The sequence below is a fragment of the Stegodyphus dumicola genome, chromosome 12 (assembly GCF_044657685.1).
Source record: "Stegodyphus dumicola isolate Sdum_Otavi_A_Nest chromosome 12, ASM4465768v1".
Lineage (NCBI taxonomy): Eukaryota > Metazoa > Arthropoda > Arachnida > Araneae > Eresidae > Stegodyphus > Stegodyphus dumicola.
In genome coordinates, this window is record NC_140779.1 from 78,336,502 (window position 1) to 78,364,393 (window position 27,892).

General features: G+C 30.6%; 2 protein-coding genes across 4 annotated transcripts in view; one reads left to right on the top strand and one right to left on the bottom strand.

Annotated features, from left to right (window-relative positions):
* Positions 1–9,743, top strand: part of LOC118197275 (corticotropin-releasing hormone-binding protein-like) — an 88,154-nt gene extending 78,411 nt beyond the window's left edge. For both annotated transcript variants that reach the window (XM_035368771.2, XM_085806613.1), the window contains exons 6-8: positions 4,124–4,232; positions 6,243–6,403; positions 9,442–9,743. In XM_035368771.2, coding sequence (XP_035224662.1) covers positions 4,124–4,232; positions 6,243–6,394 — 261 coding nt within the window. In that variant the 3' untranslated portion in view covers positions 6,395–6,403; positions 9,442–9,743. The remainder of the gene's footprint in view (positions 1–4,123; positions 4,233–6,242; positions 6,404–9,441) is intronic.
* A 1,650-nt stretch (positions 9,744–11,393) lies between these two features.
* Positions 11,394–27,892, bottom strand: part of LOC118197274 (uncharacterized) — a 212,984-nt gene continuing 196,485 nt past the window's right edge. For both annotated transcript variants that reach the window (XM_085806615.1, XM_085806614.1), the window contains 5 exons: positions 24,598–24,789; positions 22,105–22,382; positions 21,851–21,980; positions 17,168–17,254; positions 11,394–12,572 (listed from right to left, as the gene is read on the bottom strand). In XM_085806615.1, coding sequence (XP_085662741.1) covers positions 12,462–12,572; positions 17,168–17,254; positions 21,851–21,980; positions 22,105–22,382; positions 24,598–24,789 — 798 coding nt within the window. In that variant the 3' untranslated portion in view covers positions 11,394–12,461. The remainder of the gene's footprint in view (positions 12,573–17,167; positions 17,255–21,850; positions 21,981–22,104; positions 22,383–24,597; positions 24,790–27,892) is intronic.

Sequence of the window (27,892 nt, forward strand, 5' to 3'; positions counted from 1 at the left end):
AAAAGCGTTGCAAATAATAAATAACAAATTATAATTTTTTACGATATGGGTGATTATAACACGACTTAACTTTAAAATATCCAAAATAATACTATGTATAAATAATTGAACGAAAAGGAAAAATATTGACATTTACTTGAAACAAATAGTAAATAACCAAGATTGCAAAACATATGGTATTGTTGCGTGCGTACGGGTTTGTAATAGATTGAATGCAGATAAAACCGATGATAGCTTGGTAAAATTTATTTTCACAAAATAAACACTTTACAGTTCTAGAACTCTCCACAAAACAGCTTTTTTCAGTATCACAGAGCACACTCAGTAGTTATACTTAAAACTAGTAAAAACGTTAAACACAGCGCAATGCAAAAAGCATCTAAAGGACAAAGCTCGCACAGAGACTTCAATATTCAAAAGTCATCTCTGAAGTAAGAAAACTCTCAGATGGATGCTCTGTCCTGTGTATTATATAGTATTCCTTGGCCGCAAAGAAATCTGTAGTACCTTCCATTTCTCGAAATTATTGGACGGAAAATGCGGTTAAAGTTATATATACGGGCAGGCTATAGTTGCGCATATAAAAATCAATTCAACTTATTGAATTACAGTGTCAGTTTCAGTTATACAGGGACCGGACCTAAATGTCGCCAAGTTCGGCAACTTTTGAGGATTTCTTGTCAAATTTAGCAACAAAAATTAATCCCCATCGCCACTTGGCGATATCTCCCCAGTTTAACGAGATAGCCAATAAACTTGCCTCTGTAATCTTATTGTTTCGGCAGAGTTCCGTCTTCTTAGACTTTTAATGTTACATTATACAAAAGATACTATAATTTCATATATACAAAATTCACAACAGCATTGTATTTACAATGCTGCTGTGAATTTTGTAGAATGAAGAAAAGAAAGAAAATAAACAGTGAGCTAAAAACATCTATGCATTCAATTGTATGTTATTATTCAAATAGGGCAAAGCTCACAAGGGCTATCTGCCTAAATAGGTGCTGCCTTCGTAGAGAAGTGTCTAAGAGATGTTGACTCTTATTTATGTTACATATGGGAAAAAACAAGAAAACCAACCATTCAACCAACTCGTTCTTCTGCGGTCACATTCAAATTAATCTCCCAGTATTTAGTGGTCTTAATCATTTAGCCACTGGTACGGCTGGCACTCAGTTATAAAGAGCATTATTGTCATCAGCAGCAGCAGTGATATTATTGTATATAATGAATTACCTAAATCTAATGCTCATAAGGTATTGGTGAGTGCAGGTTTTTATTTATCAAATGCGAGGAATATCATACAAGAGATGTAGAATTAGATAATGACAAAATTTAATATGAAACTTTGTTTCCAAAACAATGTTGTGTAAATGTTTTTAAACCAATGCTGTTTTTAAAACATGCGCGTAAAAATGCCGCTCAGGAGCAATTATTTGCATTAGTAAATAACTGCACAAGTAGTGTTAGCCTTATTTCAGAATAGTTCATTGAAGTATTATTTCTTTGACTCGTGTGAGGGTACTAGAATATATAGAGTCATCATGTATGCAATAGTAAGTATTATTATCTCTACTCACAATAAGCAGTCGATGTCTCGAGACAAAATAAGACGTACTTGCTCTGGAGGTGAAGTGTTACCTTAAAATATAAAGCATGAGATCACATTTTATATTAATTCGACTTCTAGTTTGATTTCAGATCCAGTATATGCGCTACAAAAGTGCTCCTGACATAGCGAGGGTGCTTGTTTCGTTTCAAATCATATCAGACCACACTTGTTCTGGAGGGGCATAATTGTCAGTGAAGCCACTGATGATTTTGTTAAACAGATAGCTACAAACATCACTATGCCATTCTTAAATATTTTTCAACTGAGAACTTTCCTGAGACATTTTTTCTACTAGTGGTAGATGAAATGGAACATTGATGACGTCGAACTTATCTCATCTCGGTGATTGGAAACTGAGGATTATGTAACTTTCTTTCTTTAAAATTTATCTATCTCCTGACAGAAAAGCTTCAGATTGATATGTTTTCCGAAAACATTTTTCCATTCCGAAAATGCAGTTAATGCACAAATATATCTGTCTTTTATACGATCTATATCAAAACCCATAAGGGAGCAGTAGTATTCCGTATCAGTCTCACGAAAGAAAAGCTGCTGAATGAGGGAGTTGACTGCAGACTACTAAAACTACATATACGTATAAGTTTATTTTATGGCATAAGTAGTTCTTTTTTATTCAAAAGCCTTGAAAACCTCGTTTTCATGCAACCTTTTAAAATTCAGTTATTCTGAAAAATATAAACCCAATCTGTGCAACAACTCGCCGTCCATTCCAAATGTTTAGTCCTACTTACGAAATGCTAATGTGCTTATATTGCGTTCAGCTGAGCGTGATTTTAGTATTGTCACCATCATTCGATTGGAAGTTAATTTGCGTAGTCTTGCATGAAAATGGGCAGCAATTTCCTTTCAAAGAGGCACTTAACACAACGAAAAGTATTCAATTCTAGTTTTAAGCTTACATTGTAGTGGTTAAAGATAAAGAGTTTTTATCTGTCTTCCTACTGGTTATATTGTACGAGTTTCTAGATGTCATCGAATGCTATAGGAAAAATATCAGACTTGAAAATTTTCAGTAGCGATGTAATGTTAGATTATTAATTGTAAATGACAATTTTGAAAGAAATGGTTGCTTTCAAGAATTCAGAATAAAGTACTTAGATGAACGACTAGAATAGCTTGTGGCTCAAAATTTAGTCTCCGCTAATATAGTACGACATATTTCATAAAATCCTATATTTATTTATAAGAAATCGTAGGGAACAATAGCTATAAGTCAGTCAGTTAAGTTTAAAATTTTCTATTCCGCTTTTCTGCATCTTCTTTCACCATATATTTAATCCTAAATATAAACTGATGTAAGCATATAACTACTTTATACAGGCGGAGCCATGTTTTGGTTTTCGTAATTCTATACAATTTTTAATGTTCAGTACTTAATTCTATGTTAAAAAATAATACATATATTAAAACTTAATTTTGTAGGTATGTAATTTCTGCTTTTCTTAAATTTCTGTGTTACAAAAAATACAAAATGTAAATTTAAAATATTTCTTTGTGAAGCTTTGAAATGTATTTTAATTTGCACTGCGTTCGCTAGCATCAAACGTTTGAGTTTTTTAATTGATTTCAAAGAAGTATCACTAACTAATACACTGAGTTCGAACCAATTAAGAAATTTCCATACCCAAATATTACATTATTTTTGTTTCTTAATTGTAATTAAGGATTTTATTTTATTTATCTATGCCTTCTCAAATGAAATTTCATAAAACCGAAATGCAAGTTATTAAGACATTTCTGTAATGTCAATTTTTATGTTGCAGTGCAATGTTAGAAGCCTCCAGACATTTTTTTAATCATTATAAATGATTCAGTTGAAGGTCATGCCAATTTTAATTAATTTTGACGTTATAAAATTTCTTGGTATATGAGTTCAATAAATCGCTCGCACTTAATATTCCTAAATTTATTTCCGCAATTTGTCAGAAGTTTTCTTTCGAAATTTGAAATTCTATTATTTTTTTTTTTTTTTTTTTAGGTCGACTAAATTCGGACCCAAGTGAACGGAATGTTTATATGGTTCACTTTTGGGGTTTTCATCATGTGTAACGTGAATGCGAGCCAATTTTCCTTAGGAAGTCCTTCACGAAGGCATGCGTTTTCTCAGATAGAATGCTCTTGTCAACTTTGCCATATGCAAATAATTAACCTAACGTGCAAATCTATTTATAAATTGTGCAGCATGTAATAAGATTTAAAGAAAAATTTTCCTGTTTTTGTACCCATAATAATGGTAGGCACTTTAAGTAATTTTAAAAAAAATTGGAATAAATTTTATCCTAAAACAAAAATAAATTTTAAATCCTAAAAAAGGAATAAATTTTATCGAGTACTGTATATTTTACTTTCTAGTCTTGCAATAATAAATTTTGAAATTATGAAAAATCTTTAAAATAAGCACTCTTTACCTCAATACAATTTTAAATGAGGGTTTTTTTAATTTATGCCATTACAGAACTAATAGTGTTATTAATTTCTAATTTTTAGTGCAAGAAACGTGGTCTTGAGGATTACGTAGAAGTAAGAGGAGGAGATGGACTTGATCCAAGTATGATGTCAGTAGCCGAAGATTTCTGCGGCATGGATTCTGTTCCAGGTACTTAACAATATCCTCTCTCAAACGAATTTTTATGAATCCTAGTTGTCGAATTAAACTGTAATAAATGTTTAAGAAACACCGGCCACCATAGATTTATGTTATGTTCGGCGTGATTCGTTTCAATATTATTTTTTTAGGTTGCTTTTGACAGTCTAGTTAAAACCAAGAAAATTCAACTCTTTTTCTTATTATTACATAATAGGATTTTAAATTTGATCAAATTTAGCAGTAACTAAATGATTGAAAATTTTATTAATAAAATATGATTGTTTGAAGGATTCAAAATTCTAATATCCATTTCAAAACAATGTAGCATGAATTTCCGCCGAACATTTTTCAGCAGTTTCAAAAATGACTTGAATAATAACAGCCCTTAAATTTAAAACTGAAATAATACTCATTGTATAACTGGTATTGTAAATAAGCGTAAGAAATCCTCCATAGCTTCGAATCTTAGCAAATATCGCAGTAGTAGTAAAAAAGTAATTTAACACCTTGATATTACATACAAAACTTATTTTTATATGAGTAGGAAATTGTCCTATTAGCGGTCGAGCGGTAATTCGCCGTAAGAACAGTGAATCGCTGAACACTGTTAGTTTAACCTATTTCGACTCTAAGCGAACAAGTTGGCTAAATGGGCGTTTTCGTGGTTTTGCCTGTGTGCGCGTGGATACCGGCCAGTCAGAAAATCATTCACGAAGGCATCTTACCCCTTAGGGATATAACCCTCACGAGCTTTGCCACAGTTAAATAAACCAAACCAAACCAGACACTGTGATTTACGAAGCCTAAACCAAGCTGTGCAAAGTCTGATATCACGAACAATAAAAGCGTGGGCGCCTAAAAAACGAAATCTGTTACTTTCATTGTATTTTCGGAAGTATAAATCATCATCTTTATAAATTTATCAAAGGCGCCCCAGGTTTTTATTATTGGTGATATAAAATTATAAATGAATTCTGTAAAGAGATTTATTTAATCTCTTATTCCTGTTAAACTATATGATAAATTATTTTTCCCCTTTTAATTCATTAATTATTTTATGAGTTTTTACATTATGCATAATAATCAACATAATCACTGAATTTTCCACTCTAAGAGTTCATCTACCGTCTCCGAACAGTGAAAAGTATTGAGTCTTAAGAACTCAGTATGGAGTACTTTATTTTTTCTCGGAGCAGAAACAAATAATATACCGCCAGCTGTTATCGATTTGTTAAATGGAATTAGAAAAGAACATTTTTCATTAAAGAAAACATAGGGAAAAGCACAAATCTTGCTCATGATACTTTTTCCAACTATTTTTCCCCTGCGCTATGCGAAAACGCTGACGTTGTAGAATGTTTTTGGAAAATGAGGTAAACACAGCAATAGCTCTATAAATTAGCTTTATTCAACAAAAAAAAAAAAAAAAAAAGCTCGCAGAATCTTCTGAATCAACGGTTTTTAGCTGCATTTAAGTAAAGCCAGCAAAACGTGTAAGCTGAGAAAGCCATCATAGGCATTCATTCGATGAAAGGAGAGTTATTTCTACTTTGTTACATTATTTTTACCCTCCCCATGTCCATTTTAGCTTGTCCGAAGAATGTTTTAAGATAACATAAATATCAAAGTTTTGCTGCGAATTAAATCTTGCGTTAAAAACACTTATCAAAAACCTTATCAATAACTTATTTAATTATTTATGTATTTCATGTTCCTTCAATTAGAATTTAAAGCTAATTATCTGAAAAATATAAGTATGCACAATACGTTATCTTAAAATAGGAATTTCAAGGCCATTTCTCCCTCAAACTCCGCCTTATAACCATGGCAAAGGCTGCTGCGGAACGAAGGTCGTTTCTTCAAATTTGTTAAAATCCTCTGTGCAGTGATCATGACACACATTATGATCGTAAATGAGAGGGAAGTCGCTACGAACTTGAAGTGCCTGCTTTAAATAAATTGTGAATTGGCGTTGATTTCGTACATTTCAGTTTCTAAATCTATACTCTCTGCTTTCAGGCCGAAGCTCAGTAGATGTCGCCTGTGGCAATTCTGCTGTTCGTCTGGTCTCCAGCGGTAGGTTCGAGAATTCTGTAACCGTAAGCTTTGACCTCTTGATGGACTGGGGATCACCAAGCCTGATTTGCCCCACGCTCATGGAAACCCCTTGATTTTAAAAAGTATACTAATCATTTCATATTCAGCTGCTGAACTGTATATGATTGATGATGAATGTTTCTTTTACAGAAGAATTATTTATTTTAATGAATTGTATAAATTGAGATGCATAATTTTGAAAATGAGAAACTATGAGAAAATTTCCTGGTGAGTAAGAAAATAGTCATTCCTGCAACAGAATAGGTAGATTTATAATATTAATCTACCGGATCATAAAACTGAAGCTTTGAACTATTCGAAAGCAAATGTTTTCCTGGCACTCATTTTTTTTTTCAGTTTTCTAATTTTTAATGCATCTTTTGAAAGGCTATAGCTGATATTCGGTAATATTTTATTTATATTTATAATATACATAGTATGTGATAAAAACAAACTCAAAAGTAATAACCAGCAGGAATTTTGATGGCGTAGAAGTGTTGATCCATAATGACTAGGAAATTGGGGGCGGAGGCAGATTAAATTTTCATTTTTTTATTTCAGCAACATGCTGCGGCCACAAGCAAGTTGGCACATTAAATGTGCCTCTTCCAAAAAGTTTACATTTTAGGTAAACTTGCAGAAAGAAAGAAGAAGCAGACAGGTTGCACTCCAGCTAAACGTAGGAAGCAAGTGCGTTATGTTCAGGCTGAAATCTTAATTCAGACTGAGTTAGTTTTGGTTCTCAATGCATTTTGATTGGATAGTTAATATTGCTATAAAATTACTGTTGGCTGTTCACCAGAATTATATAAGAGTCATATGACATGGATTAATCTCGAAATGATGCAGTGCAAATAGAGGTTACTATTTTAAAATACAGAAGGGAAATGAATTTACGCTGCTAATTTAATCTTTTATATATTCTTTATTTTTCTTACATATTTCCCCTTTCAAGTAAAAAAAAGGCTTAGCGACAGAGAAGCCTTTTTAAAGGAAAAACGTTTAAAGCACTAGAAATGATGAGAAACGTTAATCATAAAATTTTGATTAGCAATAATTAAATAAATAACTGTATAATTTATAAATATAAATTTTTAAAAATAAATTTAATTTTTCGTGTCCTATTAAGTTTTTAATCATTTCAGTCCAAAAGTCTTTTTGTTTGAGAGTTCACATAATCATACTTCTTCAGGGAAGGTTCTTGCTATCACATTGTATCACAAATAAAAATGTTTAATTAATTATTGCTTATAATGAAATGCAAGACACAAATATTTACGATACTAATTTTCATATTGATAAATTATATTTTAACACCATAAATAATACTAGTAGTTTCAGAAATTATGGTTTCACCGTTATTATCTTTCATTTACAATTCCTGATTTTACCAAACTCGAAGGCCTCGCAAAGTATTTCAAATTAAAATTTAATTATATTATAAATTTTGAAATTTTTTGCCATTTTGTAATGTTAATGGATGTGTTTGAAATTTTTATATTTAAAAAGTTTTAAAAGCCTTCCCTAAACAGATATAATTCTGAAATTTATTTTATTATTACAAATATTCACAAATTATTTATATTCACAAAATTACATGGTCCATATTATTATTGTAGAGCAATGTAGAATTTTATAAGTCTTACATTTTAATATTTGTATATTTTTCCATTTTAATTAACTAGTTTGAAGACTTTTATGGCCATAAATTAAAATCGCAAACTTTGATAATTATACAATACTAGAGGCCAGTTACCTTTAAGAAGGAATGGAGGCTTCTATGTGTAATAGTATTTAAGCATCCCACAGCCATCAGCAAGTTGACACGCTGATTTGTATTGTAGAGGATTTACCCATTTTTTATCAACGTTTATTTTATTGTTGTACTGAACTTTTTACTTACTATGTATTGATTTCTAAATTCCATTCTGCACTGCTTTTCAATTAAGAAAATGAGGATTTGTTTATAAATCGTTAATTCAAATTTGCTAAGGATTGCAAAATATTGATTATGATTAATATTCAAGTAAAGATTTTACAACCCTCTGAATTTTTCCAGGTATTGTTTGAAAAAATTGGCACATTTTTACAGCATTTTCAACGAAAAATAAACTTGAAAACTTTTAAATTTCAATACAATTTCCAATTTGAACTTATTGTTAAAAATTATATCTACAAGATTTTTTATTTAAAAAAATTATTTATATCAAATTCTATGATTTTTCCCACTATTGTATTTCCCTTGTTTCGCTAATTCTGTAATGCATTTTTCGAAAAACGGTTTTTCTGTCGCCAAGCATTTTTCTCTTTGAAGGGGGGATATGTAAGATAAAACAATATGTGAGTCAAAATTATAATTTAAACTAACGGTAAAACTTTAATTCTCCCTTTCTGTTCTAAAAATCGTAATAACTCTCCTGGATTATCCTGGATTATGGATTTTGCATGGACTGTGCAACGCTGGTGACGTAATAATTGGGAACTGACACTTTTAATTCAAACGAAACCCTTTCTCTTCGTGTGCTTCCATAACGGACAACTACGCACTTCAGTTTCGCTCTCTACCCTGCTAGGATGTAGTTTTACTGGCCTTGCTTTCTATCGCAATAATATCAAAAATGTAAATGTTCTGTGAATAGGCACGACTAGAGTGCTAAGTGAACTGTGGCCACAAAAGTCAACTGGAAAATAAAAATTGAATCAAAACTGCCTCGACTGCCAAATTTCTTAGCTATTCCGAAGTCAACACCGTTAGCATACTACGCAATCAGATTTCTTCCTCTTTAATATGCCATCTACGTGCTTCGTCATCAGTATTTGCGTTTCTACGTCTCTGACATCAGACCATCTAAACTTTGCGTTCAGCACATATACATTTGATTTACAATCTTTACATTAGTTATTAAATCAATAATGAATGAAAATTATTTTTGACTAAAGAAAATTTCTCTTTCCTAAGCTCTTTTTGTGGTTACTCAGAAAATGTACATTTTTGTACCTTTTTTTTACATTTATTAATTCTCATGTTTAATATATTTCTTTATCTTTCAACAGATGTTTTCATTGTGTACGGCATATCTATATCTATTACACTTAATATTAATGGTTTCATTTTTCATAGGACTGAGATGAGCTTTTCGACTATTTCGTCGAAACTGAAGTTACAGTAATTGCTTCCATAGTAAATGTAAACTACCTAAAGAAAAAGGAACGTTTATTGAATGTATTAGTTAGTCCTCATCCTCTTCAAGTAAAGTTTATTATGTGTAAACTTATAAATAATGTCTTCATGTTCGTCCAACAACTAGAATAGTTAAACATTGTTGTAACTCCTTGCTTGTTCTTTATTATTAAAACAACCATCTCGATATTTTTTCGATTCTTCTGAGAATGTAACTGAAATAAAAATTTTAATTCACTGAAGTTTCAGGATTTATTTGAAGTATTTAACAATTTTTATTACTAAGTATGCAAAACTTTGGAGAGGAATTCTCATTCAGAAATTCACACGCAGACTTTGGAGAATATTTCACAGAAAATAAAGTCATTTCTACTGCTTATAGATGTCAGGTAGTGCACATAGGAAACTAATACATGTAAATGCAACTTACATAAAGAAAAGTTAACGTTTTAGTTGAAGTAATAGATATAGCAGATCTTAACCCCTAATATTAGCATTTAATTCATTTATTTATTGTTGTCAGAGCTGTGCCTAGATATTTTTTCAACTGAAGAAAAGAGATAAATGCTGGTCTCTGTATACAATCAAATTAAATGTATCAGTATACATCTATGTTCAGCTCAGGTAACTATGCAAAATCAAACAATAACTCTTATAATATTTGATTTCCCTTAACTTCATATATTCAGAAAATTTGTACATATCATTATTTACAATTTTAAAGTTTAAGCTCTTTTTGTAATTCCTTATTTCTTGCTTTTAACGAAATAAAAGGCACAATAGTTGTTTTCAGAAGCTACTTCATTAGAATCCCAAAGAGGCAATATGCCCAGAAGGGGTATTAATTTCGTTTTGGTATTTTGCGGCGTCCACTATAAAACGGCCTTTCACTTTTCAAATTGTTGCCACCAAATATTAGAGTCCTGCATTAGAGAAATTAAATAATGAAGAATCTGCATGAATGTATTTATGTTTCTCGCATTCTGAAAAACAACGGTACCTAGATACTTCAAATTTTGAATAACGCAGTCCTCCACTCGAATATGGGCACTCTGGCAGCCCAAATTTGGAATTGGTTTTATTGTCCATTTAAATTAAATTTTTTAAGTTTCTTTGAAATAGATTTTGTTTAAATTTAAGAATATCATAAAATGAAATATCTTAGCTAAGCAAGATACTAAGGTATCAAGTAAGGTACTAATGTGTATATATATATATAGTATAAGAAACTCTCCAAAGAGCTTATAATGCAGTGTTATTCAAAGTTATCTTATATGACTTTGCCAATGAAATTTACACATAGGGATAATAACATATACAACGAACGAAAATCTGTCTACGTACAAATTCTGTACGTGAACTTTCTATAGTTACTTGAGCAATGTCAGACGATAATTAAATTCTAGCCATATTGTCTCATGTGGATCATTCGCTGCTGTTTTCACAGCAGTATTAATATGTCTTTAGAGATCAAGGAGGCTTGTTAATAAATGTGACATGATCACAACATCTTATGTTGGTCAGAGCGGAAAAATTCACTTGACATAAGATCTAGTGATATAATAAGGTTAGTTATCAAATGCATTATGACTGATGCTACTCATCAAGGAACCGTTTATGCACAGTATAAAAATATGACATTCTACACATGGTTGCTGTGATATCATAAAACTGGAAATTTTCGTTTTCATTTTATACATATCAAATTAATGTGATCTTCATGATGTGAAACTGTGTTACGTTAAATTGAATAATATTTTAAGTAACTCTGTGTATTAAGTATTTAATATTTCCTATTGTTCCATAGAAATTTCCCTTTGGAGATACATTTTAATATGGCGTAAATGTGGCAGATATGTTTGTGATGCTTATATTAAGTATCACGGACAAAATGCTTATAAAAAGTAATATTTATTTAATATCATTAACAAACGATACATGTTTGACATATTTCAAACACTTCAAATGTTTTTTACAAACAACACCTTAGTATAATTTCTATTTACATAAATATTATTGAGTTTCATAAATTACAAAATATTTAGTAGAGAAAAATTTACCTCTGCCTATCTGCTTGAGACCGTTTTATTACACTTTTAGTGTCCAGCACAAAACGACATCTCTAACTGAAAACATCAAATTCGTAATAGTTATTCAAGCAATCTTAGGGGAATAATTATTAGTAGATAACACCGTATCCCTCAGTTTTGTAGTTACAGATAGGAGCTGTATTATTCAACACACTGATTTCAAAATACTCACATAATAAATACTAAATTAAAACATTTCAATTCATTCCGTGTGTACTCTGCTGAAGTTTAAATGGCTCGGTACTTTTTCTATCTTAATAGATATGTAAACTTACATCAAAAACCATATTTTCTGAAATTTCCGAATCTATATGAGATAAATTTTAAAAACGTACATTAATTTTGTCTCGTAGTTTAAATTTTAAATATTTTTTAAATGTCTACTTCCAATTTATATAAAACGTTAATTAATACATATTTTTTACTTTTAAAAATGCTTTTATAGTTATTTACTCATTATTTCTTAAGATATTACATTTTCAATTTAATGCAGAATTTTTCCTCTTTTCTTCATGTATGTTATTATATCACTGTCTTATGACTAATAAGAACTGGAGATTTCATTTTCATATATTTTTTTTTACATAAAGTGCACAAAATTCTGTTAAAAGACAATGATGTACGTTTAGATGATGACTACTGTTTGACTATACAGTAATTGAAACACATACTCAGCATATTATAGTACTATTTCCCATTAACATTTACAAACTCTTTTCTTTCGTGTTAAATATCACTTAGCTTAGTTGTCAGAGAGATACTTCTCAACCAGAAATTGAAGCAAAATTCAAAAGAAATGTAATAGTCACAGAACAAATTGGCACAACGTCTTCATCCGTTGAGTCCTGCTAAATTATTAACAGCAAGGAATCACGATTCATTGAATTCTTCAGTAAGACTAGTTGGATTATCATAGCAGTGATAACTTCTCTGATCGCGACTACACCGTCGCTTTTTTTCTTTGCGACTTGAAGGTAACCTCTGTAAGAGAAATTGTATGTCATAAATTAATACCATTTTTTAATTTTATGCAATTAAAATCATAAAGCTGGTACTACGCTAACACGTATACCACGTTAGCCATGATATACATTTTAATGACTGTTATTTCATTTAATATGATTATTAACTAAACATTTGTTTAACGCATTTACTGATACCAAATTAGTACTATCTGTAATATTTAACTGAGAAATCCATTAATAACTCATCATATTAGTGTTAGTGTCTCTTGGTATGCGAACCAGTTTTCAATACTAAGAACTAAACTGAAGGTAAATTCTGTTCTAACTGGAAAATAATGCTTCGCTCACAGGCAATTAATTTTAGAACAATAAAAAAAGATTAAAATTTAAAGCATTCCATGGCAGATTGACTGTAAAATATGCTATACTCTAACTTCAATTTGTTTCCATACAAAGTATATTTATAGATTATACCTATGTTCTGATGTATACAAAAATTTAATTTTTTAAGAATTTGAAAACAAATATGACCGGTCTCAAGTTTTAAGCAAGTTCTTCTTAATCCTCAAGTTTTTTCAAGTGCTTAAAAAAGTTAGATAATTATTTCAAAAAAGAAAATTTCTTTCAAAAAACACTTTGCCAGATTTAAAAAAATTATAATTCATCGTGAATAAACTAAATTAATATTAAATAAATATTAAAATATAAAATATTACTAACTTACTAACATTAAAAATTTTAATCTTCTGATATTTAAATTAATTCTTTGAATTTATTTATTTATACTACTATTTTATACTTATGTAAATTTTCGTACATGAATAACAGAAAACTGACAAGCACATTAGATATGTTAATTATATAACAGTAGAGACTAATACAAAATATCTTAATGCACAGCGTACGGCAGTAACAAGTACCATTGAAACTGTCTGCGATAATAAAATTCAGATACAAATATACACTGAAAAAGTATCAAAACCTGAATAAACGAACCTGAATAAAAAAGAACTTAATTTTAATTGAATAAAATAACAATTTAAATTCAAAGACGCTTTTTAACTATGTAGCATCCAACATATAAAGAAAAATGAAAGCATTTGCAGGTTTAATATTAAGATATTTTTAGAAGAATTATGCAGTTGGAAGCATTTTAATGTAAGAAATGTCTTCTGTGACGTTGTCCCAAAACTTATGGGCCAGTTTATGTAAGCAACTCTCATTGTAAAACCGCAGAATCGGTTATAAAATCAGTAATATTAAAAAAATATCAAAAACTAAAATGAATTTTAGTTTAATAAAATCATTAAATTTGAGTCATATCTGCTACTAATTTTGCGTAAGAAGTCATACTTTAGAACTGAGGACCTGTTGACAACAGAAACATCAAAAGCATAACGATACGCTTCCAGAAAAATTGCATTGTTCTTTTTTATTTCCCTTATTGAATATTATAATGATTAGATAAAATTGTAGCACGTACTTTGTTTCGAATAATCAAATTACTCTTCTTTTTAATCTACGTTAAAATACCAGGTGACCCAAAAGTCCGTTAACATTTGAAAATTCAATAATTCACAAAATAGTATAGGTGGAGAGGTAAAAATTGGCACACATGGTTGAAATATCACAGGGTTTTATTGAAAGCAAAAACAAAGGGTCATTATATGGCGCTGGGCAGGAAAATGTCAATAACGCCGTATGAGAATCGTGCACGAAATGAGCCGTTGTGAGAGAAGGAATCAGTCACTTCATGACTTTGTCACTTTTCTATTCTCGCCTCTGCGTGGTGGTCGCGGTGTGATATGGATTTATCACGTTAATCATAATCGGACACTTTTCTTCGAGGAATTGCGTGGTTCTGCTATTCAAACTGTCAGCGTGACGAGTGCGAGGTACGCTGATATCTTACAGAATCGCATCATCCCTAGTCTTGATGTTAAACAGCTGTTGGAAGGTATGACTTTTATGCAGAATGCCGTTCTATCCCATATTGCTACACGTGTGAATGACCTCTTGCACACATCGTTTGGTGAAGATCGCGTGCTGAGTAGCCAATTCCGTCATGCTTGGCCTCTCAGATCCCCAGATCTCAATCCGTGTGAGATTATTGGTTGTGGGGTTACTTGAAATCGCAAGTCTACCGCGATCGTCCGCCCGCATTAGGGATATAAGACAACATCCGACGGCAATTTCTCACCGTACCTACCCAGATAGATATGCTGCACAGTGCTTTTCACAACATTGTCCCTTGACTACAGGTAATGTTGACGAATGACGGCCGACATGTTGAAAATTTGTTATAGAGAACATAGTCTTTGTTAACAACCAATCGATATGCTAATTATTGCTTTTGATATCATATAAAGCGCCATCTGTTGGCCGCTTTAAGAACTTTTTCCCCTATCAATAAAATTACATGACATTTCATGTACATGTGTCACTTTTTACCCTTATACTTATATTATTCAATGAATTATTGAATTTTCAAATGCCTACGAACTTTCGGGTCACCTAGTATTAATTGCATATGAGGAAAGCAAGATTATCCTAGTTAAAATACTGCAAATCGAGCATTTTAAAAATTAAAATAACGACGATTTTAATTATAAAAGTCGTTATTTATTATATTATTATTAGATCATATTTTTAATAAATAGTTAGAACTGAATTTTGCAATCATATTTATTTATAAAAATAATGATGAAATATAAGTTTTGTTAGGTGCAGATGTCAGGTGACGTATCAATTGTTTCGGGAACATACTGTATCCTGAATAAGAACAGTAAGTTCTGTTCCAGATTGTGTGGAATAGACGACACAAGCAGGAAGGTATACGAAACCCTTTATTCTCTATTACTTTACAGGTACTCCCGAACTTCGGAATACAGAGACCAACCACTTGTGATTTGAACATAAAAATATAAAACTACTAACTAAAACTCTAACTAAAAGCTAACTTTGACTTTATATACAAATGCCTAGCACTCAGATTGGCCTTTATCTAAAAGGGTTCATATGTAGTACGCCGAGCTGCTGAAACTACAATACGTTTTCAAAGATCAAGAGGGCTAAACCTCTGGCCTTAAAGGCAAACAGCAACCGAGTGAAAACTCGTAAGAATGCAGTGTCAAGCGGCTCGCTTCCTAAATTTCCTTCTCTCTATCACTCTTGGCAAAAAGCCACAACTTAAATACTTGGGCGTTAGCAAGACAATTTGCATAAACAAGTTAAAGCATTTAATTATGGCTGGAAGTAGAAAATAAGAAATTATAGTACATTTTTAAAATAAAATAAACGTTAGTAAAACTTAGGATCCTTACACAGATATTAATAGAGTAGCCTCTATGCATTTCGACAAACAGGAACAGCAAAGGCGTTCATTCCGTCTAGCAAATAACACTTGTTTTTGTTGCTAAATAGCCAATGGAATTCTTTTTTCATGTAATTTAATTACCAATGAATTTTCTTCTTATTTAATCAGAAATAAGAATTAAAAGACGCTAAGTCAATAAAAGATATTCATCACATTTCTTTATTTTATTATAGCCCTATTATATTTCTCATGTTTGATCATTTTGTTAAAATCACGTAAATACATAGAAAATCATATTTTTCTGTTTATATGAAATAATTTTAGAAAATTCATCACATTTCTTTGTATTAAATCATAAGTTGAAAGCACTTCAGACAAACAGAATATGATGGTTTTCTGTTTATTTGAAATATGAATACCATGTTTAATTCAGAAGTCAAACAACAAAAATCAGCGTTATACCTACAAAATTTTCACAGGATTAGTTTCGATGGTTTTACCGAACCATCATCTTCAGCTGCAAAACCGCAAATGAACAAGTAGGAAATAATGATTAGATAAGATAAGAAAGCCTGGACAAGAATAAGCAAGTGGCGCCATCTGTTGGCAGAACCAGAACTAAAACATAATTTCTCTAAAAGCCGAAGGCAAATTTGCATTGGAATTAGGATCGTTAACTAGAACAGAAAGATTTTTATGAATATGAAATGCCTCTAGAAAATCCAGTTCTCCAATGGAAGATGTTTTTTGAATAATTTTGGCAGCAGAAAAATTGAAAGAGTGATTTTCGGAGGAAACTCAGAAGTCTTCTGTTGCTCAACATTGTTGGTCCGAAAATCACTCTTTCAATTTTTCTGCTGCCAAAATTATTCAAAAAACATCTTCCATTGGAGAACTGGATTTTCTAGAGGCATTTCACATTCATAAAAATCTTTCTGTTCTAGTTAACGATCCTAATTCCAATGCAAATTTGCCTTCGGCTTTTAGAGAAATTATGTTTTAGTTCTGGTTTTGCCAACAGATGGCGCCACTTGCTTATTCTTGTCCAGGCTTTCTTATCTTATCTAATCATTATTTCCTACTTGTTCATTTGCGGTTTTGCAGCTGAAGATGATGGTTCGGTAAAACCATCGAAACTAATCCTGTGAAAATTTTGTAGGTATAACGCTGATTTTTGTTGTTTGACTTCTGAATTAGTATTTATTCGGCGTGTTATTGTGTCTTAACCATGTTTAATGTCTTAAATATAATTTATGTAAAATTATTAAAATGTTCGCAAAATAATTTATCATTACCTCATAATTTGGACCATTAGATTCAGGCATTAAACTGTCAGTAAAACTCATATCCAATAAATCTTCTCTGTCAGCAATCGATTGCTCCTAAAATATTGTAAAAATATATGTTTAATGTTCGAATGGATTCAATAACTGATTACATTTCAATCAAGCTATTAAAGTATTTAAATTTTAAGTAAAACAGACTACATAACACAAGAGTGTAAAAATTACTGTTTGGAATTATTTTTTAAACTTTCTAAATTTAAAGTTTCAAAATATGTTCACAAACTAAAATAGTAATTAACACATCCATCATCTACTTACTAATGAATTCCTGGACTAATTTACTAATGAATTCCTGAACTCCCAGTTACTCAAAACATGCTACTTTCTCAATACTTTTATTACTTTAAAGCAATAATTGTATTATTTTGTATAAAATATTGAGTTTATTTAGTGTAACGCAAATAAGAGTAGAATTAGAGTTTTCCACAACCTAAAAATATGATAGGATTATCGTATAATATCCAGTCTATAAAAACAATTGTTTTTCGTCAATATCTGCTTTATTACCCTTGTTAGTCCCATGGAGGTAGGAAAGGAAGGAGGAGCCAACCGGCGCTAGAAGTGAAGCACTGCTTTGAAGCTTGGGTCACCAGATGGGGTGTTCTTTGTTTACATTCAGAAGCTCGCTTGACAGGGTTCTGATAGTATTTCGACACACGACAATTCCATACAAATCGAAAAAGGGACACTTTCGCATAAAAGAAACATTCATAGTGTGATGGATAATAGCAATTTGTATAGTTTAGTGACATTTACGCAAAAATCACATCTTTGTTATTTTTCGATAACAAACAACAGCGATTTTGATTATGAATTTGTTTTATAAAATTCTAAGCTGTTGAACTACAAAAATATAGATTTTAAGAAAAATGTTATGTTTAAAGAATGAAAAATATCTTACGGTACATTTAAAATTGTATACGTCTTTCGATATCCTTGATAGAGTATTCGCTACTTTTATTTTATTTTCCAAACGCCAAAATGTTTTAAATAAAACAAATTTTTTTCACAACCATATATTATTTAACATGTACCTTTTAAAATTTTTTAGAGGAGAGGCTTTACTGCTGCCCATTTTAAACTCATCGTTTTAATTTTATATATCTGAAAAATAATCACTTTGGGCTTACACGTTTTACTTATTTGGGTTAATTAAAAATAAAATTACCATCAAATGCTGCAATCCTCGTCAAAATTCATAAATATACACACAGATATGCCAATAAGTTAGATTTTCCTTGATTTGGAACCACACATTTGTGTAAAATTATGTACAGTTTTACATAAATGTGTGGAACAGAAGAGGGATACATTTGCGAATTTGGCGGAAGTACCATGTGCGGTCTAGATGATGTGACCATGCGAACGTGCTACATCTTCAAGACAGTTTATTCAGAATTTGAAAATAGGGTAATCGACGGAGGTGAAAACATTTGTATATCCTGGCAAAGGAGGTCCGATCATGAATGATCCTCTTATTGATTCCAGATTGTTAAATGTTTCCCACGCAAGTATTTTTTTTTTCGGAAATTCGAGTTTTATGCTGGCTTCTTAACGTACGCAGGTCAATAAATTATTTATAAATGTATTTGAAATGAAGAATTTATTAACTTATAAACAACTGTGAAAGTACTGTGAAGAAATCTAATTATTAATGTATCTAATTTATAATGATTATAAATGTTATCTAAATATATAATAACCTTTATATTGAATTGTAAACATAAATTGAAGTCCTGTTGACAAATACGTTATAAAACTATTTAAGCAAGAATTGTTCGTATTGGAAAGCAATCTGTTAAAAGGTATTCTAAAGCAAATGCTATGAGATGCGCACTTAAGAACGTAATAAAGAGTTTTGGAATATGTATTGTTGAAATGAAAGGTAAAAAAATCTGATAAGTATAATTAAAAGAATTATTCCCCTTACATTTTACAATAACTCAGTTACAAGTTTTAAATAATACTTTAAAAAAATCCTTATTTTATTCCCTTTCAGAAATGTTCAGAGAAAGTTAAGTACTATTTAAAGTATTTCGCTAATTCCTAATAATTCTCTAATTTAAAATGAACCGAATAGAGCATTAATTATAAATTGACTTACATTTTTCGATTTAAAAGATGCCTCAGAAGCCAAAAAATCATGTCATATTTAAGAAAGTATTTTAGGAAGAAGCTCTATAAATAGAAAAGAAATAATGCATAATTTTAATATTAATAATACAATAATCTTTGATCTTAATTTTTGTACCTTAACCGAATAAAATCGAATTACCTTATTTTTTTCCCTAATGTAATTAACAAAAACTTGTGAAAATATTTCATTCAAATTAAACCATTCTGAGAAAACTGTCCTGTGAAAAGTATAGCATTTAATTCCGTTCAGAATGAAATGTTGTTTAAAAATATGTTGTTTTCATATACTTAGGACTCTGAAGTGTTGTAGAAAAAGAAAATATATACATTTATATGTATATTTACGACGTAATTACAAAATATTTACATCCGAACGCGTCAAATCCCATTGAACTCAATGGTAAATGACCCAATATTTTGGTCACCACGTAGGGATCGCCGGTGCTTCGGAGCAGGATACGGGAGAAACTTGTTTAGGACGACTCCATCTTACTTCCTACCTCCATGGTTAGTCCAAAGGGGCTTTGTCCCTGAAAGCCTATTGTTTTCGTTTTGCGATTTTGCGTCGGGACCCTATAAACGGCGTATCACTTTTCAGATCGTTGCCACAAATACTATCGCCCTGTATTATATTTGAAGAAATTAAATAACGAAGAATCTGCATAAATGTATGTATGTTTCTCTCATTGTGATAAAATAACGGTACTTAGAGGCATCCAATTTTGAATGACGTAATCCTGCTGGGAATATGGGCATCTGAAAGTCCAAATTTGAAATTTGGAATTTGTTTAATTATTGATTTCATGTTTCGTAAAATTTTAACGAATTTTTTATTAATAAATTCAACGATTTAAAAGCGAGCAATGGCAACACTCTAAGGGAAAAAAAAAGAACCTTTTTATCTCCAGCGCGTGTATCGGAAATTCTAAAGATATGCCCATTTTAAAATTATTTTGCGACATTGCTGTTGAACTGAATTTTATGGTTTAAGTGCAAGCATGATATTTAATAAATAAAGGTAACACACAAAATGCTAAAAAAAACGCCCTTTTGGACGTAATTTAAAATCTGAAATCTTTCAGGATTTTATATATATATAAAATAAAGAAAGAAATGCTCTATTGTGTGTTATTAGCTATGCTTGTATTTTCTACTGTTTTAAATAGTAAATAACTTACAGCTTCCTCACTTTTATATTCACAAATAAAATTCTTCCATAATTTAATCATAAATTTTTTACTCAAGTTTCTCTTAATTTTTCCTCATACTTTGGCAAAATAAATTCCTTAACCGATGGTGCTAGCACTCCATAACTATCTGTTTTAGCCAAGCATTTTTTGATACACTTTCTTGTATAAGTGGTTTGTTTTAAGCTGATGGTGATGCATCTGCAAAAACAATCAGCCGTTTCCACTGGAAATATAATCTCTGCTTAAACTGTCAAACATCTGTTAAATATCACTACATTAATAAATATTGTTGCAAAAGTCTCCTGTTTTATAAAATAAGCATTTCTACAGCAGGGTTTTTTAAGTGTTATATTTCTGCACTTCTTTATAGTTCAAATACTTTTCGCAAAATGTATCTAAATTTATGAAAATCAACAATAAAATGGCTGCGAATTCCCTAATATAAATATTTTAGGAAATCTAGGCTCATATTAAAAAGCAGGCATATTAAATCTGGTAAATTAATTCCAAGTACTGACTTAAGGCGCTTCAACGCCTTTTTTTTTCTTTGCTTGAGTATCGTTATTGTCAAGTTAATTCGTGTTTAATTAAATACATTACAACTGGAGATAATCAGATATCACAAATTAATTATTTCATTACGGAAATAGCAAGTGTGTTTTTAATTCATTTGTGATAACATATTTTCAGTGAAAACTGTGTGCATACATTTCTTTTGATTACATAAGCGACATATTAGGAGACATATCAGATTAGGAGATGTGTATATACATATATGTAGATAGATAGATATAAATATAATGCAGTAGCTTTCCAAAATATTGTCATAAAATAATTCAGTAGATATTAATTCAAATATCTACACTCGAACAGAAATAATACTAGAGAATTTTCCTCTGTTGTTTCAGAAGAAAGGAATGGAACGTGCAAAGAAGGAAACTCCGTAAAGCACTTACAAAACAACTGTCCTATTTCAGTATAATCACCAAGTTCAACTTACGACATGTCACTCAAGAAGGGAATTAATTTTTGCTAATGACTTTGTGATTTGGATTCTTTTCGAGCGCACATCAACAACAGAATGATAAATTTCCATAATACTTGAGTAAATTTGAAAATGATTTATAAAATTAACAATTACTTACCCACAGACAGAAATCACTGTTGTATAATCTGATATATATTCAAAAATTGTCATTTTCAAATAAATAATTTGTTGTCATTTATAGTGCTATTTATTTTTAATACTGGATGATGTTTACGACAACCCCTAAAAGGACGTTTTTATAATTCAATAATAACTTACTTCGCTTGTAAGTCGTCTAGTTGAAGGCTGTCTGGATCCAGGCACAAAGTACTCAGAACCAGTCCGAAAATTCCTCAGTGACGCTCGTATTGTAGTCTCATCGCATGAACGACCAGTTTCGGACCATACTCTGAAAAACAAAGTTGCATAAGTGAAGAAACATTCCTTAAAGGTAGAACTCGAATTTGAACTATTTAGAGTTTTATTTATTTTCCATCAGGAAACGAAATCGAATAATTTAAAACTATTCTTGCCTTTGCCTGGTGTTCGTAGAAGAAGGCGACATGTTGACTTCATTAAGCAGTTCGCTGTGTGTCATACTGCCTCTTCTTGGAATCCACAATTCTGGTTCCAGCCCGTACTGTCCTATAGAACTTCGACATCTACTACCTCTTTCGCTGATATACTCCTGACCGCTTCCAGCATTCGCTGCTCTCGATCCTTGGCTGCTAACTAATGATAGGCGACGAAGTCTACCACGACCTGCACTTCGAGCTGGTGGAGGTAACCTGGCTTCCCTTAGTTCATTCAACTAGATCGTGAAATTTATACAATAATGTCATAAATGTATTTCATAAAAATGCCTCATAATACTATTTTCTGTAGATTTTATGTCTTTGGAACAAAACGGAATAGGACACTATTAAATTAATAGTAACATGTATGTCCTCCGTTATTATTGCATTGCTAGCGCGTTGTCGTAGAATCGAACCCGGGTCGGTGAGAAGTGCTGTCGACTCAATAAGGTAAGAACGCTAAAAAAAGGAAAAGGTATTGGGGGGAAAACTATGACTTGAAGTTCTACCTTTTCAATATTAGTAAATTAATTGAATGTGAAAAATTGATTCCAAAAGTATGGAACTGAAGACAGAGAGCATATAAAATAATGATGGTGAAATATAGAAAAGAATCTAATATGTGTGCTCTAGCTTAGGTACTAGATCAGCACTATAAAAGAGGAAAAAATAAATTAGCTGGATACAATTTGCATATAGCACGAAAGCTACACGCAAGATCACTATTTCAACATATTTAATACAGCAAAAACTGCGCTTAAGATGAATCACGCTATATCAGTAAAATGATATCCGAATCATCCGGTGTGGAGTAAATCCTCTTGAGATTGTAGAGACATTAGGTTATTTTTTAAAGCAAGAGAGATTGAAGAATTAGCAACCGCCTTCGCCGGGAATCGAACCACGGACCTCTGGAATACCGGCCCATCGTGCAGAACCACTACACCACGAAGGCGGGAGAAATACCTTATAAGATAAAGATAGCACAAACTGGACGAAATAAAATACAAACAAACAACTTGCACCTAAAACTAATTCTTTCAAAAACCAAATAGTAGAAAGTAATAGGTTTGCACCCTGTAAGTGTTAAAAAGTTATAACAAACTTTTGTTTTGGAAACTATTTATAAAAAGTACAATTTGAAAAGGCAATAAAAGGATCGCACGATTTTTACCATCATAATTTCATTCATTCACTGATTTCAGCTGCTAAATATTAAAACAAGCCTAAAAAGTAACAATTTAAATTGGCACTTTTCTCTAAATGTGAATGTGAAAGGTATCCATCCCAATATATTAAAATAATGGCGCCAAAAATCTCCGCATTGACTTTTATTTGCATATTAAAGGGCTACCGGTAACTGCAAATTTACATTAAAAAGCTTTTAGATTGCGACAAGTTTATATGACCAAACAAGAAGCACGAAGTCATCCAACCTAAAATTATTCGGTTGCTCATGTATACATTAACGAAATTTTAGCATATGATGTTGATGGCTAATTATTATGCGCATTTAATTACGCAAAATGGCCTTTAAATTGACAAGAGAAAATCACTTTCAGCAATTATAATATTCTAATTTATTCAATATTTTACACACACATGCACAAAAAAATACACATTTCATGAAATATATATTTAGGTCGCAGAAATCGATACATTTAAAATATTTACAATACTATATTACCTCGAATTTAAGTCGCAGTACTATTTTAAAACTAGAAAACGAAAATGATTGAAATGTGGTACGAAGAATAGAGAAAAAATTGGTAATTAGTTAATTAATTAATTAGCGGTAACCAGTCTGAGCTGCTAATTGGTTAATTAATAAATGAATAAAAATTAATTAATATTACAACATTTACCCTTACTTAATTATTATTACTATTAATTAATTATCATTATTGTTAATTATTTTATTAAACATTATTACCATTAATTACTTAATTAATTGATTAGTAGATTAATGGAGTAATAATAAATGGAAATTTGAAGAAATACCGTGTTTACTCGCGTAATAGTCGCTCTTTTTTGCCAGTTTTTCATTGTGAATATCTAGGTGTGACTATTATGCTCGGAAATCTACTTCACAATATTGCACACTTTTGGCGATTTTTTCTGCTTCAAAATGGGGGTACGACTATTCCGCGAGGGCGAGTATTACGAGAATAAACACAATAATAAGAAATAAAAACGATTTTATAATGATTTTATATAATAAATATAAAAAATAAGAAGCATTTCTATTTTTTAAATAATTACTAATGTAAATATTTAAGCCCGATGCTGTCTAATTTATTGAGAAATGAGATGCTGAAATGGAATTTAAGTCGCACCCTAATTAAGTCTGAAATAACCTAAATTAAATCCAAAAAATTTGGACAAAGATCGCAACTTAAATTCAAAATTACCTACTTAGAAACATTAATATATATGTAAACGGTCCTTTACCTGGGCAACACAGGTCTCATATGTTAATTTATCCAGATGACATAAACTACCTTGTCGCCTAGGAACACTCGGATACATTGAAGATGCTTCGCAAATGAGTGACTGTGTACTCATTCTTCGAGCAGGGAATGTGGTGAATGTGGAACACATATCCCTATTCAAAATGCTTTCCATATCCCGGCCGAATATCATCTGCAAAGAATTAGATATAACTTAATAAACATAAAACGAATGATCACAAGAACTTACATGTGATATTATAACTTTTGAAATTCATGAAAATCTGATTTGCTACCAGCAATAAATTTATTATTTGCTTCTGGCAAACTATTTTCCGACCACGAAATTTAAAGAATAGTTAAAAGATAAACATATAAAAGCATCAAACGAAGGATAGTTTGAAGAATTAATTAAATCCGGGGTGCGTTTTTCTTACTCGATTTACTATTTTTTCAATTTACAAAACTATAAAATTATATACAATTTAAAAAGTAATTTATTTCTAATTTTAATTTCTAAATTTAGAAAGAGAACTTCAAAATATACTAGGATAAGAAAAGCAAAAAAGCTTACTTAAAAGAGCAAAAAATTACATATTCTGCAAATTCTAGAAGTAAAATTGAACAGAATTTAGAAAAAGCTTTCATATACTCTATACCCTATTTGCTATTTTGCTAACAAAGTTCTTTTCAGAATGTTGTGACTTACTTGAGTACCATATTATTAATTCTAACATTAATATTCTTTTTGTCATATATTCATGGTATGAAACGACGTAAATCTTCACAATTCTTATAAGTCCTAGTATTCGGTGATTTTTTTATTCATCTTTTTCTTTTATATTTAGCAAAAAATCTAATAGACCGAACTAAATGACGACTAGGTTAGGTTATATGAATACGGCAAAGCACGCCAGCGCTATCTACCTAAGGCATGTCTTCGTAAAGAACTTTATAAGGAAAGCTGGCTTATATTCACATTATCAGTGAGGAAAACCACAAAAGTAATTTATGCATCCAGCCCTTTTGCTTAGGATCAAACTCCTAGTATTGAGTCACTGATGAGGCAAATTACGATTAAAAAACAATCATAATACAAGGCTAAAAATTGAAAACAAAAGAGCATTTGAATAGCAAGCTAGAGCACTTGCAGATAATTTATTACATAAATTGAAACGCTTTCTAGTAACCTTGCTTCCTGCTTATCCAGGCTTAAATATTAAGTTTTAAAACTAGAATTTAAAATATTTCTCTATTATGTATATTAAGGCCTATTGGTATATAAATTACTTTTCAGTCTATTTGATTAAAACAAGTCAGTGAGTTTTGAAATAAAATAAGTACTATCAAAAACTATACAAATGAATGACGAATTACTGTAGCTTTGAGGCTAAAACTATAAACTGATAACAGTTCACAAATATATTTTTACATGATCTTAGCAAATAATTATTAAAATTAGATTCTTGCCAATACTACTCTGATATCCGTTTCAAATAACTGTCATTCACAATCGTTATTACTGTTAAAACTGGAATTGAAGAAATAAAACAACTGGTAAAACATTATTAATCAACACGAATTAATTGGACTAACGTTCTTAATAACTACTTACTGAAGAAAAAATTACATATATTATTCTAGAATAGCTCTAGAATTCTAGAACTCTTAATTCTATAATATTATTCTAGAATTAAAAAAGTTTAGATACATTCTTATGTCAAAAAAGACTACAGAAGGAGAATTAGAAAAGATTTCATAATTACCTTAATACCAATTTGTCAAGAAAAGATGGTGCATCCTCCACCACGTGACCAATCCGAATATTATTCCCAGAACCATTTTCTGTTGGAGGTTGAGAGTTGAAAGAGGCGGCTACCACCACCCGATGGTCGTGATCATACGATTCCTTCACCTTGTAGTTTCTCAAAGCCAACGTCCATCACCTCATTTTGTAACTCTTTCTCTTCCAAAATCCAGCATGCATCAAGAAGTTTAAATTATACAGATTCGAGGTATTTTTAAAAGAACGCCCGTGAAACCCGACCGAAATTCTTCACAAGGCCCTTTACCATTAGATCAAACTGATGCACAAATTTGAACACTGGTTCTTGAGAATTCTTAACAGCAGGGAAAACTAATTTTGATAAATAATATTTGATATATATGAATATAGAAGAATAATTTTTAGAGATCAAAATAATTTCTTTCAACAGCAACATCGAGTTCATTTGAATAACATTTTTTATATTAACACGATTATGTTGAGTATTTATAACTTTTCTCATAATCTTTGTAAAGTTTTGTATTCACAAATACGTAATACAATTAGAGAAATATATTAACATGCTGCGTGAAAATCCAATAAAGATTTTTCTTTTAAACTGTTTATCAATATCGTTCTTCTGTTGATTTATCATGGGGCTACAGCTTTTCTTTCATAGATTATGGATTGTAGATATCATTGATTTTCATAGATTTTATATTTTAGATTTTGTAGAATTAATAAACGCTTTTTATATGAACATACACTATACTTGCCAATATTTTGTGATTATTCTGATTTTAAATGTATAGTTATTTTACTATTCATTTCTAAGCGAATTCTTTCTACGCGTAAACAGTTGATGAAAAATAAGAACGTCAAGATACACGAATCTAAAATTTGTGCTGCCATTTTCCTAATCAAAGTTTTAAATCTTTGAAAACCTATTCTAATAGTTTGGGAACAATTGAGGAAAAATATATATTTTCCGACTTAACCTAACGAAGAGCATTTCAATTTGTGTAAAGTGCGTTAACATCGAACTTGGCAAACAATAATAACATAACTAATAAAAGTAAAAGGCTTAAAATATACTAAACCCTTTAGCAATATTTTGCTAAAGATTTTAATTAGTTTAGTGAAACAAATTTGTACATCAGTTTTATAGAAAAAGATACAAAACACCTTTTACCATTCCTTTACCGTTTGTATCATCAATCATGAAAGTTTATACCATAACCTTTAATTAGGAGTTCATGTGCAAAAAAGTTAAAGTGAGAAGAAATACTGAAAATATGTGTCATACATTATTGGGAAATAAATTTAATGTTAAAATAAGTCTGAATTCGGTTATTAATTAACTTTTCATTAGTATGTATTAAAAATATAATAACATTAATAAATTACATTTATAACTTTGAAAGTAATGTTAATGTGGTAATATAATGTGCAACGTATAAATTCATAATATACTGTTTTCATTTTAATGAGCACCTAAATATATACTATTAAGTAAGAAGTCAAAAGAGAA